Genomic DNA, 17,330 nt, shown 5'->3' on the forward strand with positions numbered 1-17,330 from the left:
GGATGGATGGATGGATGGATAGATGGATGGATGGATGGATGGATGGAGAAGTGGTTGAATATACAGCCAGAAATAAGCTTAGTAGCTGGATAGATGGATGGATGGATGGATAGATGGATGGATGGATGGATGGATGGATGGATGGATGGATGGAGAAGTGGTTGAATATACAGCCAGAAATAAGCTTAGTAGCTGGATAGATGGATGGATGGATGGATGGATGGATGGATAGATGGATGGATGGATGGATGGAGAAGTGGTTGAATATACAGCCAGAAATAAGCTTAGTAGCTGGATAGATGGATGGATGGATGGATGGATGGATGGAGAAGTGGTTGAATATACAGCCAGAAATAAGCTTAGTAGCTGGATAGATGGATGGATGGATGGATGGATGAATAGGTATATGGTTAATATACAGCCAGATATAAGCTAGGTAACTGTATGGATATATGGATGAACACATGGAGGGATTGAATAACTGGCTAAAATACAGGCAGATATAATGTATGTAGATGTATGATGGATAGTGGTATCAACTAAGATAAACGAACGATGGATAGACAGACAGACAGACAGACAGACAGATAATAAGCTGAGTATATGTGAGCTGTATGAACAGAATCTATCCTGGAAATCCTATAAATCTTAATCTTGGAAGCTAAACTGAACTCTTGTTATCTCAGAACCTCCAGCAGAAACAGACGAGTCTCCCAAAAAGAAAGAGCACGTCCGAAAAGGTTTGTCCGGAGTAGAGTCTGTTAGCATTAGCATTAGCATGCTGTCTCTTCATTATTGTCCACCTGCCTGCACCGCCCACTTTCTCCACCCTCACCCTCACCCTCACCTCCACCCTCAGACTCAGACTCAGAGAGACAGTTCCAGAGCGGCAGAAGCTCCACCGCTAAACTTTATTACAGCCTGAATCCTGCAGCCGTCCTGCTGAACACTGCTGATTAAACTCCAGCTTATGCCCCTGGAACTGCTGCTGACCCAGAGCTGAGACAATAAGATCCAGACGGGTTTCTGATTCTTCATCATCCACACTGCTGCTCTCCTCCATACTCTCCTTTAGCTCTCTATTCTGTGACTGAGCTCTTTTATACGGAGCATTCGCTCTGTACACAGCAAATTCTGGAGTTAAACAAAACTGTGTGAAAGTGTTAAACTGTGTGAATTTATTCTCTAACTTAAACTACAAGTAGAGTTGACACCACTCTACACCACTCTCCGGTGGTGTAGAGTTTCACTTTATTTCAGAGTTTATTGTAAGGTGTTGAGGAGCGTGACTGAACTCTCTAATGGGCGTGTCCTCCAATCCCAGCTCACCATCAGTGTGTACTCTTGTAAAAAAGTTGTGTATTTAAATATAATGGTACCACTTTAAAATAAGACTACCTTTATAAAGGGTTTATACATGGTTTACAATTAGTTTATTAATGGTTAATATGGTTAGTGGGATAAATATAGAAAAGAGTTACATTAACTCTGTTATATAGTGTATTCAATGGTCATGCATATATATATATATATACACACTTAAAATGAGTTGATATTAACTCTCAGTGAGTTTATTTTTCCAAAAAACAGAATTTGCTGTGTAGCTTCGCCACAGATTACAGACCTCTGCTGTTTTATCCACCAAACTCTAAATATGCAGCTTTTGTTTAAAATTCAGTCAAATTCAGGAAAAGTCCTGCCAGATCCAGCTCCTCCAGCGTGTCTGAGAGCTGTCCTGTGTGATCTTGGCGAGGACTTTTCCTGTAATCTTGTAGTTTTTAAGTTTGGCTGCGTGTAAAAGAGTGTAAAACATGCCTGCGCTTTTTGTATGTATCACCAGAGAGCAGTGGATTCATCATCGCCATCCTCATCATCCTCGTTTTACTGCTGGCCATCGGGGGCAGCGTGTTCTACTTCCTCTACAAGAAGGGCAAGATCCCGTGTGGGCGCTCAGGGAAACAGGATCTGTATGTGATTTAAAAAAAAAAAGATTGTTAAATCAGTGTATTTATCAATATTTCAGTCTCTCTCTCTCTGTACCTTTCACCTGCCGTATTTTTCGCACTATAAATCCTTTAATTTCCCCAAAAATCATCAGTGCGTCTTATGTTTAAATTTTACCAGTTAGGAATTACAGAGCAGTAAAGTACAAAAAAGTTATACAAGAGTTTTTAATGAAGTTTCTCCAGCAATAAGGCTGGAGCAGTATTAGCATTATCCACTAACCACAGTGCTAAACGCTAGCTCTTTCACTGTTCAGAGGTGAATATTATCAATCAGCCTGTAGCCTACTGCTAACTAACCCCGGCTAGCACTGCTGGAGTAGTATTAGCATTAGCCACGAACCACAGTGCTAAGCTCTTTCACCATTCAGAGATGAGTATTTTCAGTCTGTAGTCTGCATGATTACTGTGTTAAAACCGTGTTAAAACAAGCTACGTGGGACGAACCGCTATCTGATATCACCCTGGCTTACCGAAACACTTAGGGTTCCTCAGTAAAGCGCTGTCAGGCGGCATTTATTAGCCGCTAACCACAGCTAGCCTTAGTGGAAATCTGTAAATCTAAGCTTACTGTAAATAAACAGTTTTTAGGAGAGAAATCTGTGTAGATTAACATCCAGCACTCGTTTGACTTAAATAAAAGGAAATGTTTTTTTTTTTTTTTTTGAATGATAGTTTTGTTTACTAAACTTAGCTTAGCTTCACAGGTCTTGGCTTTTGGTGGAGTTAGAAGGAAAACATTGCAACACCGCTGTTCCTTACTAGTGTTGCATAATTATGTATGAAAATACACCAGAAAATAGACGTTTATTGATAGTGTGCCTTTTAATTCAGTGCTCCTAATAGTGCGAAAAATACAGTATCTACTTATTTATATATAGCGACTACATACTAAATTTCTGTATAAATATGACCTGTAATTAATACAGCAGTTAAACAAATAACTTAAAAAATGATTAAGGCTACATGCCAGCTGTAGAGTTATACACTTAATAGTGTCCAGCAATTTTCCAACCCATGCAGAAATACCTTTCAAATGAAACTTTCTAACAGTACAGTACACCAGCATTTTAGAGATCCAGAAGAAGAAAAAGATGAATTTAAATATACTACGCATTACGAATGTCATTTTATACTCGGTTTTACATATTTAATCAGAATCAACATTAGTTTTGAATAATGTATCAACCCAAAAACCAACATATCATGTATCAGCATCCTGATTAATACTGCTTTTTCAGAGAGAATGATTAATAGTAATAATGTTTGAATGTGTTTGTGTTTAGGACGAAGGAAAGCGCCAGTAAGGATGATTTTGTGGTGGAGATGAAGAGCGGGAAGTCTGAGGAGGCGGTGCTTCTGCAGGGAGTCAACGGAGATAAAAAGATTCCCAATGACCAGGTTTGATATTTCAGCCCTTTTACTAAATGATAAAATACTCATTACACACATTTCACACCGTGGGTACTAAATAACAGCTCAACTTTGGAGGATGCAGTATATCTATTTAGCCAGGTTTCAGGATTATTTATGAATATTATAGATGCAGGTTTATATTGCTTTGTGTGAGGATTGGTGGCAGAAAGAGATGTAGAAATCTTTGCTTTAAATAAACTTTTACTGTTTTAACCTTTTCTTTATTTTATATTTATAAGTTTAGAGTAATACTTTTATGTGTACTTTTTTATAGTCTTTTTAGATTTTTTTTTTATTATTTAAATTCAGTAAAAAATTTGTATTCTCTTATTAATTGTTTTTTTTTTATATTTTGTTCCTTATTATTTCTAATTTCTTATTAAATCAGATAAAATCAGATAAATCATATAAAATTTACAGGAATCTAGCACGTGCACGCAGGTGTTACAGACCTTTTTTTACGTGTGGAAAAGGAATTAATTTTTGCAACTTGGGATTTCTGTTTCTTAAAATGTGCCTTATGCTCCGGTGCACCTTATGTATGAAAATAGACCAGAAAACAGACGTTTATTGATAGTGTGCCTTATAATAAAGTACTACTGAGTGAAAATAAAGGAAATTAAAGTCTCTGATAGACTGTAACTGTAACTGATCAGGAATCTTTGATGTTGTAACAGGATGAATAACTCTCGCTCTTCTGATGTTCTTTTTATCTCCTATAAAGTGAAGAGTGAAGGCTGTACAGACGCTCAGAGAGGAGGAGGAGGAGGAGTCACTAACAGCCTTCAGCTACACCAAACACTCTCTCTCTCAGGGTGAGACCCTCCAACCAGAGGCCTCCAGCCTTCTCCTCACAGGAATTCCCCCATTTAACCCCTCCACCTCCAACTCCGCCTCCACCTCTGGGCCGGGACCCGGTGCACTTCAGAGACTCCGCCTCCGCCCCGCTGCACCGGCCGGTCTCCTCCACCCTGTAAAGCAGTCCGTTTCAGTATTTTAACCCGACACCCTGCCAGGATGCGCTGTCCTCCAACAGCCTGTGCTGTTTATATATTGTATATATGATCTAGTGTACATATTTAGATATTTAAAATGCTTCCCACAGAGAAACCCTGAGGGAGAATTCTCCACCGCCGACTGGAGACTCTCTCTGTTGATCTGGAGGAGCGACCTTTGTTTGACCTCTGTTTGAAGACTGTCCTGTACGGTGGCCCAGAAAAGACACATCATAACAACATTTACAAAACAAACAAAAAGATGACAACGCAACTAAATGAACCCTTTCAGACCTAATATTATTTCCAGTACTAAAAAATATCATGTTTTTTTTTCTGTCTGCAATGCATTTAAAATCAGTAAATTAATAAAAAAAGGTGAGGGTGAGAGAATATGCAATAAAGAAGAAAATACATGATGTTCGTTGTAATGGATGCAGAAAGAGTTAAGAAAACGCAACTACATTAAAAAAGGCAGCAAACAACAACATTTAAAAAGCAAACAAAAAGATGACAACGCAACTACAAATTACGAAAATCCGACTAAATTACGAAAATCCAACTAAATTACGAAAATCCAACTAAATTACGAAAATCCAACTAAATTACGAAAATCCAACTAAATTAGGAAAATCCAAGTAAATTAAGAAAATCCAACAAAATTACGAAAATCCAACTACATTAAGAAAACATTAGTATATTAAGAAAACGCAAAAAACAACAACATTTACAAAGCAAACAAAAAGATGATGACGCAACTACATTTCAGCCTTTCAGACCAAATATTATTTCCAGTACTTAAAAATATCTGCAAAGCATTTAAACACAGTAAAGTAATACATAAAAGGTGAGGGTGAGGCTGAACTGCTGTTTGATTGGCTGATGAATGTATATTCGGAAGGACAGCGCCCTCTAGCGACTGGGAGCATTTCTGGTGTGGGAAATATATTTGCTTTTCCTATAATGCTGCGTTTTCTTAATGTAGTTGCGTTATCATCTATTAGTTTGATTTGTAAATGTTATTATGATATGTCTCTCTGGGCCACCGTAGTCCTGCTTTGCTGTTCTTCTGCCTGTTCAGATCGCTCTGCATCACATAGTCCGTGCACTGAAACACCGAGAGGCGTCTCACACTGCTGTGCTAAAAACACTGTACACACACTTCCCCTTTAATACACCTTAAAATCCACCAATCACATTAAAGCGTCTTTTTTTTAAGCACATACTGTTTAGGGTAAGAGAAGATAACGACCAAATCAACTGAGAATAATATTATGAGAACAATAAAGCCAGGAAAGCTACGTTCACATTACCAGGCGAAAGTGACCCAAAGCTGATTTTTTGTTTTTGCTCAATGTGGATCAGATCTGATTTTTTCATGGCTGTGTGAACGTGGCATATCTGATTTAGGTCACTTACAGACGTGGTCCTAAATTATATATATACATACATACACACAAGCACAGTTCAGAAGATTGGAACCAATATTCCGTTTAAATAAACCCAATCTGTTTGCAGATCAACATAAATAATGCTACAGTAAAATCAGAAAATCAAAAATGATTAATACAGGTTATGAGTTATACGTGTTTCTAAAAGTACAGAGGAAAATATAGAATATTTATAATTAAGTTGTTCAGAATCATTATGACTTAAAGAAAAACATGATGCTTTTTCATCTTTGCATATTTTTTAATTGCTTAAAACACTGAAAATAACAGATAAACTATGAATTACTATTAAATATAACAAAATACTATCAGCACTATTGGTTCCAAACTTTTGAATTATAGTGTTTGTGTGTAAGTAGGAGTCACTGTCATGCAAAAAATACAATTATCTCCAATTATTTACTTTTTGGACCAATGGAAATGCTCCAAAACGACATCAAACTTCACTTGAATGTAAATTCTTTGTGTTTCCTTCTCCTGAAAGGGCCACTGCATTTTTTATTTTTATTTTTTTGCATAGGAACAAATGATATATATTAAAAAGGTCCAATCCCTCTACAGTCTGATGAATTTCATATGTTTTCTGATGATAACGACCTGCTGTCTTCCTCTTGCACTGATGTATATAATAGATGTGTTAATCTGAGCTGGTTGTAAGGCTTTTTCTGTGCAGAGAAGAGCAGGTAATTCTGCTTCTTTTTTTACCTTATTGTTAGTCGTTGTTTCATTTTTCTAACTACTTTCATTTGTATTTTTTGTGATTTATTAATCAGGCAGTTTAATTGTCCTATTTCTACATTTAATTTCTTTAAAATGTAAAACGCAAACTCAAACGCAGGAGGTAGAGATAAACTGAGAGCACATGAGATATTCAGCATCATTATGCTCATAATCTACACAACATTAAATACCAAAGAAAGCTTTAAACCCACAGACACGACACTGCAGAACCTCCACTACTCAAACTCACATTTTAAAGGATTTTACAGCACGATGCAGGTCTATTCTCTTTGTTTATATGGTCATGTGACCGGGGTTTATTAAAGCTGCAAGATTGATGAAGAAAATAAATATTTTTAGCTGATTAAAGATTTATCTCTGCATATTTTCTTTGGACTGAATAAATCAATATTATACAGAAACTAACAATATTATATACAGCTCTGGGTAAAATTAAAAACCTCTGGAATATAATCAAGAGGAAGATGGAGGATCACAAACCATCAAACCACCAAACTGAACTGCTTGAATTTTTACACCAGGAGTAAAGCAGCATAAAGTTATCCAAAAGCAGTGTGTAAGACTGGTGGAGGAGAACACGATGACAAGATGCATGAAATTAAAACTGTGATTAAAAACCAACCAGGATTATTCCACCAAATATTGATGATTTCTGAACTCTTAAAACTTTATGAATATGAACTTGTTTTCTTTGCATTATTTGAGGTCTGAAAGTTCTGCATCTTTATTGTTATTTCAGTCATTTCTCATTTTCTGTAAATAAATGCTCTAAATGAGAATATTTTTATTTGGAATTTGGGAGAAATGTTGTCTGTAGTTTATAGAATAAAACAACAATGTTCATTTTACTCAAACATAAACCTATAAATAGCAAAATCAGAGAAACTGATTCAGAAACTGAAGTGCGACCTTCATTTTTTCCAGAGCTTTATATAAAAATGAGGGCTGTTAATTTAACTATGTGGATAACTTTACATATTAAAAATGTCATTATCTGGATATCTAAATAAATAAAACAAGAATGTTACATTATGTGCCCATGTATTTGGATAACTATATACATATACAACAAGAATTTTCTTGATATATAAACAAACAATATATTTGCTTGTTGTACCTATTTATCTGGGTATGTGAATTTTGCTTTTAAAATCTATCAAAACATTTCTATCTATCTCTCTCTCTCTCTATATATATATATATATATAGCTCTATCTAGCTAACTCTATCTATCTATCCAACTCTATCTATTTACCATCTATCTGTGGAGATACAGTATATCTATCTATCTATCTATCTATCTATCTATCTATCTATCTATCTATCTATCTATCTATCTCTTCCATGTATCCATCCTCAATCTATTTACCATCTATCTGTAGATACAGTATATCTATCCATCCATATATATATATATATATATATATATATATCCATCCATCCATGCTCTATATATTTACCATCTATCTATCTATAGAGATACAGTATATGTAGATATCTATCCATCCATCCATCCAAACTGGAATTTTACAGTGTGCTCATTTATCTTTAAATCTAATCAAAGATTTCAATTTAAGGACGTAGATTTAAATCATTATCTGTATATATCTACATATATATATGAAAACATGACATTTATTTTAACATACCCATCTATGTATGTTTGTGTAATTTTTATCCATCTATATATTCATGCTAATCAATAAACTGTCATATGGTCCTATACAACAGATCTATCTGTAACACTGTTAATAATTAGCATTGGTGTAGGAATTGTATGAAACATAAGATAAACTACCATCAATTTATTCAAAATTGCTTTAATAACATGTATAAATCCAAAAAAATGAAAATGACTTTATGAAGGAGGGGTCTCTGGGTTGGAGTACATCAACATTAATAAATAACATTAGTCTTTATTTCTTGACAAAAGGAAAAAATGACACACATGAACGCCCTCCTCTCCTCTCCTCCGCTTCTTCTTCTCTTTTCTTTCTTCAGGGAGAGGGGGACCGTTCTCACTGCTTTACTCTCTAAACTCTGAACGATTTCCAGTTTCTACAAACTGCTGCTGCTGATCTGCACCCCCCCCCCCCCCCCCCTCAGAGAGTTCAGATTAATTCACTATTACAGAACATTAATCACTATCAACCTGTGAACTGGATGCCCAACTTCATTTTTACATACTTTATTTATACAGGTGTTTTGTGGCTCTGCTTTATAAAGAGTTTTTTTTTAAACATCTCCAATGCATTTATTTTATTTTATTTTATTTATTATTTAAGATGCCCTTCAAAACTTTTTTTTTAAATAATAAGGAAGGTCAAGCTTAAATAAACCAGATATTTATCGTATTTATCGAGGCAATGATGCATCAGGTTCAGGAGAACCTGAGTGTGTTGAGTTATGATCAGGTGCATTAATTATTAAGATTAGTAGATTAAGAACCTAAAGATGATTGGTTGATTGGTTAATTGGTTCTCCAGCCGGTTCTCAGAGCTTTCAGACCTCCAAACCTGGTTCTTCTAATCTGAAAAGCCATGAGAACCAATCTAAAGGCCACATCTATAAAAGGGGTGGTTTTTAGATCTAATAATCCATAGATAAAACAGCCGATTTATTATTAAAACAGAGAAATGCTCGCTCACAGACAGGTGGACAGACGTCAACACGATAAAAAATAATATTGATCACTGGAATAATTAATAAAAAAATAATCATGGCACTGAGGGAGAATGGCAGTTCGGATTTTATGTCGATTTTATGAGCGTGACTGATTTTATATCAGTAAGGCAAAGCATATCTCAGAGCCGTACTGGCAGGACATGGTGTGCTCTCCTCTCTCTCTCTTTTTATCTCTTTATCTATCTATTAATCTATCAATCTCTATCTCCTTTTTTTTATTTTATTTTTGAGACGTTGCTTTAAGGCTGGAACGAACGCCTCTTCCAGCCCACAGCCCACGTTCCACGTTCCTCGAGTTAAGGCTACTACTGATGGTGGCAAGAAACATTCATGAGTATCTTACATTGTTAAATAACAACATTTACATGCATACATAACATATGGAGTAATAGTACAATACACCTTCCTTCCTAACACTGACTGGACACGTCCTCGTTTATATATACGTCTGCGTTATCAGCATCAGCGCAGATCACCTGAATATTAGCCGCGGAGATGTTTCCTGTGTTCAGAGCTTTCTCTGTAGTTTCGAGTTTCGACAGCACCGGATTCACAGGCTGTACCATAATAAAGGAGGCAGTACCTATAAGTAGAGTAGAGACTAGCAGAGATTAGAGGACTTTGAGATTTTCCTTATTTAGTTTGTTTTTTTGTTTGTTTCTTTTCTATTCATTAAATTAAAACGTGTATAAAAGCAGAGCGCTGCACGATACGTCCGATACGTCCCAAGTGATATGATAGAGGAGAGTCTAGCACGACTGAAAGAAAGACAAAAAAAAAAGACAGATAGACAGAAAGACAGAAAAAAGGACACTCCTCAATGCAATACTCAAGGATGAGAATAATAATATTAATATGGCAACGTGAGGAGACGGCGCCCTCTTGTGGTCTGAGCTGAGACCGTCCAGCCGACCCTTTAACAAAAAAGAGAAAGAAAAACTCTACAGGATGTTTGTTTTTTGGGGAGAATAAAGCAAAGAAAAAAAAAATAAATAAATAAAATAAAAATGGGCAACTTACGCATTTTCTAACGCACTTATTCTTTTTTTTACGCCAGTATATCTACTCTCACTCTCTCTCTCTCTCGCTCTCTCTTTTTACAGGAACAAGGCCGTATTCTGGGCAGCAGAATTACAGAGTTACTGACATTTCTAGACAAACATATGGCACTGCTCACAGTATTATTCAGATCAGTAAACCAACAAACACACACACACACACACACACACACACACACACACACACACACACACACACACACACACACACAAAATAAAAAAGGAGACATAAGAAAAAAAATATATAAGAGACAAAAAATAAAAATAAAATTCTTACAGACTTACAGGAATGTAAAATGAAAATTACACATCGCCATTTCCACATAACTCAGAACTCTCTCTATATATAAGTAACTTTATACACTTCCACATTTTAAAGTGACAGTATCAGAGCACAAATTGGTATACTGTGCGACACACATATATATATATATATATATATATCGTATTCAACACAAACAGGCATGAACACACATACATACACACACACTCACACTCACTCAAGATATACTACTACTATATTGACAAGAAATACAGTAACCAGGATGAAATAATGAAAAAAAAAAAATAGTAGTAATAATAATATTAATATATAAAAAAAGTAAATCATTATTAAACAGTTCTGGTCAAAGAAAATAAGAAAACAAACAAAAGCGTCCCTACTTCACATGGTGCGATCCAAAAAAAAAAAATACTGAACTACATGCTAAACCTGCTGACAGTCAGTTTCAAGGCAAAGTGGATAGAGTTTTTTTTATTTATTTTTTTTATTTTATTTTTTAAGTCTTATCCAATCAGGCGATGAGGAGCTTGTGTGTCATCCAGGAATTCCGATATATTCCCATTCAGTTCAACGAGAGCTAAAATGTACCAACAAGCTTCATATTGTGGAAGTACCTGCAATGCCAGTGCAATATTTTACATAAAAAAAAAACAAAAATAAAACATAAAACACTCATTCTAATGCACACATACATATACACACATACATACAAAACATAAACATAAACCAAACACAAGGAGGAGCATGTAATGATGAAGAACAGCACTTTCTTCTCAATATCAGCATCACTCAGAGCTTCACTTTCCGACGCTCCGAAACAGAGACGCTGACATCACTTCCGATAAGCTACTGCCCAATATATTTAATATATTTTACTACACGTTTTTTTTTTTCTCGAGCAACAGATTCAACGCTTCATTTCACGCCCGTTCAATACTGATAGTCTTCTGTCGATACATGTATTTATATGTACTGAATTCCTGAGAACAGAGGGAGAGCGGAGAGGACCTGACTGAAAGCACCTCCACACAGCCGTCATTCCTTTACCCTGGAGAGAAAGAGCGAGCGCAAAGCAGGGAGGCGGACAGGCCGGAGAAAATTAACACAATATAATATAAATATATATATACATACAGCTCTGGGGAAGAAAAAAAAGATTCTAATTCTTTGATTTTACCAAATTAGATGGATGATCACAAGCCATCAAACCAAACTGAACTGCTTGAATTTTTGCACCAGGAGTAAAGCAGCATAAAGTTATCCAAAAGCAGTGTGTAAGACTGGTGGAGGAGAACGTGATGCTAAGATACATGAAAAAAAACTGATTAAAAACCAGCGTTATTCCACCAAATATTGATTATTTCTGAACTCTTAAAACTTTATGAATATGAACTTGTTTTCTTTGCATTATTTGAGGTCTGAAAGCTCTGCATCTTTTTTATTATTTCAGCCATTTCTCATTTTCTGCAAATAAATGCTCTAAATAGCTCTATCCGGACTTCTACACTTCTAGTGATAAAACTCCTGCACCCGGACTGCAATAGAAAAAACAGGAGGACCAGTGAGTTTTTTTTTTTTTTTTGGCTTTCTCAGTCACATGACGTCACGGCGTTCAGTAGCTCCTCCATTTCCACTCCTTGTTGTGTTTCTTTTTTTTTATATGTGGGTCTCCGTGGAAACCGTGGTGCGCCCAAAGTGTAATTACGGTGCGCGGCAGTGGACAAATAGCTATTTTATTATTTTATTAAAGGTGAGGAGACGAAACTCAGAGATGTGCGTCCGGGCGGGACTAAAATTACCGGAGGAGCACTGAGTTCAGAGAAAAACAGTAGATAATTCAGCCTGTAATTTATTTTCTCAGAGGACGTCTGAGAAAATTAAACACGTACATGATCGTTCTGGACGGGAATAAAATCACAGAGGATAAAAAAACCCATAAAAGAGAAAATTACCCAGAATCCCCTGAGATACTAATCCCATCTGGATAGGGCTTATAACAATATGTATGTTTGTAATTTGGGAGAAATGTTGTCTGTAGTTTATAGAATAAAACAACAATGTTCATTTTACTCAAACATAAACCTATAAATAGCAAAATCAGAGAAACTGATTCAGAAACTTAAGTGCGACCTTTATTTTTTTTTCCCAGAGCTGTATATATATATATCTATATATTATATATAAGGCTTTTCTTATATCTCATTGATTGGCCACATGTATAAGTGTATCACTCGGTGGCAATCACAGATTCTTACACACACACACACACACACACACACACACACACTCGAACAAGAACAACGGCTCTCTGGTTGAAGCTCGCCTTCACATCTGCACTCTCCATCCTCCTCCAACCAAAAAAGGCTAAACAAAAAAATAATAATAATAAAAATAATAATAAACTAAATAAAGAAAGAATAATGTAGGAAGCCAGCCTGGAGCCACGCCTGCACAAGCTGCTCGGGAATTCAAGTATGCTACATCATCAAATTCCACCCCAAACAGATACTGTCACTTTAAAACAGGTTAAACACAGTATTCACAAATATACATTTAAGGCTTAATTGTTTAGCACTAACAATAGTAGCAGCAGTAAAGCACTTCTGAATTAATAACAAACAAAAAAACATTAATACCATAATAATAATAATAATAATAATAATATATTTAAACCAATCAATGATCAATAACTATTTCACTTTGATGAACAGCTTCAGACACGAGACCACGCCCCACCCCCTCGCCAAAAACCCCAATCTGAGTGATTTCTGGATTTCAGTCCGGATTCAGCACAGAAACTTTGGCTGTTGGGCTGCAGGAGCAAATACTTCCTTCCCACAAAGCAAATAATCACCTTGTGTTCCTAAGCCCCGCCCCCTAACCAGCTAGAGAACACTGCCTGTAGAAAACACACACTTACACAAGCTCATCTTTCTCCACCGTGTTAATAATACACACACACACACACAAATATATATACACACACTCTCTCACATACACACACACATACAGGTATAGGAGGAGGAAGGTTAGAAGCTACACAGACATTAGCCCGGTTCTGCCTGGTTCAAATCAATCAATTATTAAAGTAGTAGCGTGTCCAGAGCATTAGCATTGTGCTAAAAATGAACCAACAATGAACACAAATTGGGAGCCTCCAGTTAGCATGAGGTCACATATACTTTTTATCATTTTATTTCTTTTTTTTTCCCCCAATTTACACAAGTGAAGTCTAGCACACCCCTCCTCCAACACACTATAGTCAGACTCTTTTCAAAAAGATGTCGAGTAGCATCACAGCGCTAACGCTCGTAGGAAAGCGCAGCGACTCTGTTCTGATACATCAGCTCACAGATGCAGCCTTGTGCTGATCCACATCACCCTAGGAGTGATGAGGGGAAAGAAAGAGCACCATCTACTGTACTGTACCCACCCAGAGAGAGAGCAAGGAAATTGTGTGTACTCTCTCAGGGCTCCAGCAGCTGATGGCAAGCTGCATGACCGGGATTTAAAACCTGCGATCTCCTGATCACTGATCTTCTGAGGTCATATAGTTAAACCCTTTCTAATCCAACATCTTCCCAGCCCTCTATATGTGACTGGTCTAGACCTGTTTGGTAACAACAATTTGGGAAAGTTACGATTCTAATTAATAAGGAACATTAATTTTGTAGTTTCTTGCAGTATGTCTAATGTGGATATTTGGATACTGGTGTTTTACTTCATTTAATTCATTTCATATTTCATTCAGAATATTGTGAGAATATTAACCATTTTTAGTGATTAGTCCTTTGCTTATTATTCCATAATGCTAACTGGTGGCTATTTGCTTTCCTTCACTGTTAGCAACCTTAGCACTTTTGTGTTTTTACAGATATTCACTGATGGGATTTTAGTTGTAAGGATGTAAACAAAGTCATTTAGAGTGTTTTAAAGCGATACCGGTCATTGTAGACTTTAAGGCTGTAGACATCTGTTTTTAATGCGTTTTGGAAGTGTTTACACTTGCATTTTTGGTAGCTTTGCTAAATAATCCATGTTACCGTGTGTAAAAAACAAGCAAAGGGGTCATTACATCTACAATCATCACAGATATAGCAAATTTATTTACACACTACAGGTGTTTTGAGGTTTAAGTTTAAGTGACATCTAGCTAAATGTTGATGGAAAGCACCGTAATTTGCAATAGAGTGTTGAAGTGAGCACACTGTAACAGACAATTTGTTCTAGTTAAAGCAAGACGCCAGCATTTCATATATATAGATTTTATTTGTATAGATTTTATATGTATAGATTTTATATATTTATTTTCTAAGTATTTTTTTTTTTGCGTATCATCTTCTACTTAATCACCACAATGGTGTTTTTTGTGAGCAAGATGTGATGACGTACAGCGCTGTATTAACTTTTGACTTTTACTTCAAGAAAAAAAAGACTTGAAATTCTTGTATTTCTTCTACATTTCAAGTCAAAATTCATATTTATACTACTTGCAGAATTGTTTTTGTCAGTGTGGCATGAACCAACACAACAGTGCTTGGAGATCTTGAGCGCTGGCATGTCAATACGTGGTGTTGGTCCCATTAAAAACACTGGTTTTAAGTTTTTAGAGGTATGTTTTTGGCATGTCCAGTGTGCAAAAAAATGCAACGCAAGATAAAATTAATTCTAATCTTGGCTGCACTAATTTTTTGCAGGCTAAGAAGTATGGTAGTTTAGTCTGCAGAGTTGGAGCTCCCTCTGTTGCTGAATGAAGGTGATGTTAAATTTGAGTTTGCTGTTATTCTCTATGTTTTTATAGATCCTATGATCTGTTTATTGTGAAAAAAACTAATTTGTGAAAACAATATAACCCCTTAGATGTATGAACTTGAAAGAATGTCCCATTAGAAACACTGGTTTTGTATTTTTAGCAGTGTGTTTTTGTCACGTCAAGTGTGAGGCAGCCTTTAGAGAAAGGGTGCATGATACGCACAAAAAAAAGTGACGCTAGATAAAATTGATTTTAAGCTTGCATGCACATTTTTTTTGCAGTCTAAGAAGTATGGTAGTTTAGTCTGCAGTGTGGGAGCTTCCTCTATTGCTGAATGTGGGTAATTTTAAATTTGAGTTTATAGATCCTATGACCTGTTTATCGTAAAAAAATAAATTTGTGATAACAATAAAAGTGTAATATGACCCCTTAGATGTCTGACCTTGTCGTATTAAAGCATTAAAGCACTCTAAATCACTTTGTTTACATCTTTTTCATGCAAAAATGAGAGAAATTGAAAGAAATTCAGAACCTCACATTACTCTCATGTCTGGTGCAGCTTCTCTGACGATCCATCTCAACGTCGTATATTTTTACCAGAGTGGAAGGAGGTTGCGCTGTCTAACCCTGTGTTTTCTAGAAACGTCCTTTTTTAGCTAAATGTTTCGTTTTTTAGTTTAGTTACAGTAATGCTACATGACACTCAGGCAGTATAGAATGATGCTGATCCTACAGACAGACAGACAGACACAGAGGGAAGAAAACTAAAACTAAAAACTGAAAACTGAATCAGAGAAGTGACTGAAAAGCATCACTGATCACTGCTTCACTGGAACTGGAACTTCAGATCGGTGGCCAATGAGAATAGATCTAAACGCAGGAATCTGCAGAATTAGCTGACTGTGGTCTAAGGGACCGTCCCTCATGCCATGCTACTTTAGAAAAACAATGACGACTGCAAAAAAAACAACAAAAAAAAACAAAATTACGCACACATCTCGAGAAAGTACCAAAGCAACACAATGAAAGGCCATTTTTTGACATCAGCAAAAAAGTTCAGCTGCAGTTTTTCACGGCAGCAGGTCAGGCTGAAGAGCTTTCACCTCTCTCACCTGTCTCACCTGTGCCCTCCCCAGCCTCACGTTACACCCCCCGACGCACCTGACGTCTGCATTAGCTCCTCCCTCTCCAGCCTACACGTGTATATATTAACTATATCAATATACGCACTTATATATTATTAACTTATCATAGAAAACACACACAAAACAGTTTTATCATCTTGTCCTCGCTCAAGCTTCTCCGAAAGCCTCGGGTTACATGCAGCAGTATCACCGCGGCTGCGGTTGTTCCGCCGTAGCCGGATTCTGGAGCCGGAGCCGGATCTGGAGCCGGATCCGGAGCCGGATCCGTTCTGCACACATGAAGGACAGACGCGAGGAGGAGGAGGAGGAAGAGGAAGAGGAGGAGGAGGAAGAGAGGGAGGCTCCGTGGCACTAGAGCTAAAAGCGGGCGAGCGAGAGTTCCGGACGCACTCTCCGGTCCGGTATCTGTGGTGGCGTGAGGTGGTAGCTGTGGGGTCGCTATGTGAAGATGTGAGCCGTGGAGGGCACCGAGACGAACTCCCGCAGGATGTTCTTGGCCATCTCGATATTGTTCTGAGCGATCATCAGGGCTTTCTGGATGTCCAGGTAGGAGTAGCCCTGGCTCATGAGCAGCTCGATCTCTCCGCTGATCTGGGGGTTGCTGGGGGGCGCCGCGGTGGCTCCGGGTGGGACCGGGCTGGGCCGGCGCTCGGAGCTGATCCGGCGGGGCAGAGGCTTGGGCGGTCGCTCCGGAGCGTCTACTGAGTCGAACGCTGAAAGAACAGAAGTGTTAACATGTTAAAATACTTACTATACATAAAGAATTAACATGCTACTAAAGATATAGCTATTCAAATTCT

At 37.0% G+C, this 17,330-nt stretch overlaps 3 protein-coding genes across 6 annotated transcripts in view; 1 reads left to right on the plus strand and 2 right to left on the minus strand.

The window, feature by feature from the left end:
• Window positions 1-6,960, plus strand: part of mcamb (melanoma cell adhesion molecule b) — a 64,339-nt gene extending 57,379 nt beyond the window's left edge. For 2 of the 3 annotated variants that reach the window (XM_022675241.2, XM_049467206.1), the window contains 4 exons: window positions 687-740; window positions 1,841-1,967; window positions 3,290-3,404; window positions 4,144-6,960. In XM_022675241.2, coding sequence (XP_022530962.2) covers window positions 687-740; window positions 1,841-1,967; window positions 3,290-3,404; window positions 4,144-4,146 — 299 coding nt within the window. In that variant the 3' untranslated portion in view covers window positions 4,147-6,960. The remainder of the gene's footprint in view (window positions 1-686; window positions 741-1,840; window positions 1,968-3,289; window positions 3,405-4,143) is intronic. The other variant, XM_049467207.1, reaches the window with a different exon arrangement.
• The window catches only part of grik4 (glutamate receptor, ionotropic, kainate 4), a 1,128,391-nt gene that overhangs the window by 162,197 nt on the left and 948,864 nt on the right, over window positions 1-17,330 (minus strand). The gene's annotated exons all lie outside the window — the stretch shown is intronic.
• Window positions 8,411-17,330, minus strand: part of cbl (Cbl proto-oncogene, E3 ubiquitin protein ligase) — a 94,198-nt gene continuing 85,278 nt past the window's right edge. Inside the window, exon 16 of one of the 2 annotated variants that reach the window (XM_022675213.2) lies at window positions 8,411-17,243. In XM_022675213.2, the coding sequence (XP_022530934.1) occupies window positions 16,969-17,243 (275 nt within the window). In that variant the 3' untranslated portion in view covers window positions 8,411-16,968. The remainder of the gene's footprint in view (window positions 17,244-17,330) is intronic. The other variant, XM_022675217.2, reaches the window with a different exon arrangement.

The sequence above is a fragment of the Astyanax mexicanus genome, chromosome 18 (genome assembly GCF_023375975.1).
Source record: "Astyanax mexicanus isolate ESR-SI-001 chromosome 18, AstMex3_surface, whole genome shotgun sequence".
Taxonomy (NCBI): Eukaryota; Metazoa; Chordata; class Actinopteri; order Characiformes; family Acestrorhamphidae; genus Astyanax; species Astyanax mexicanus.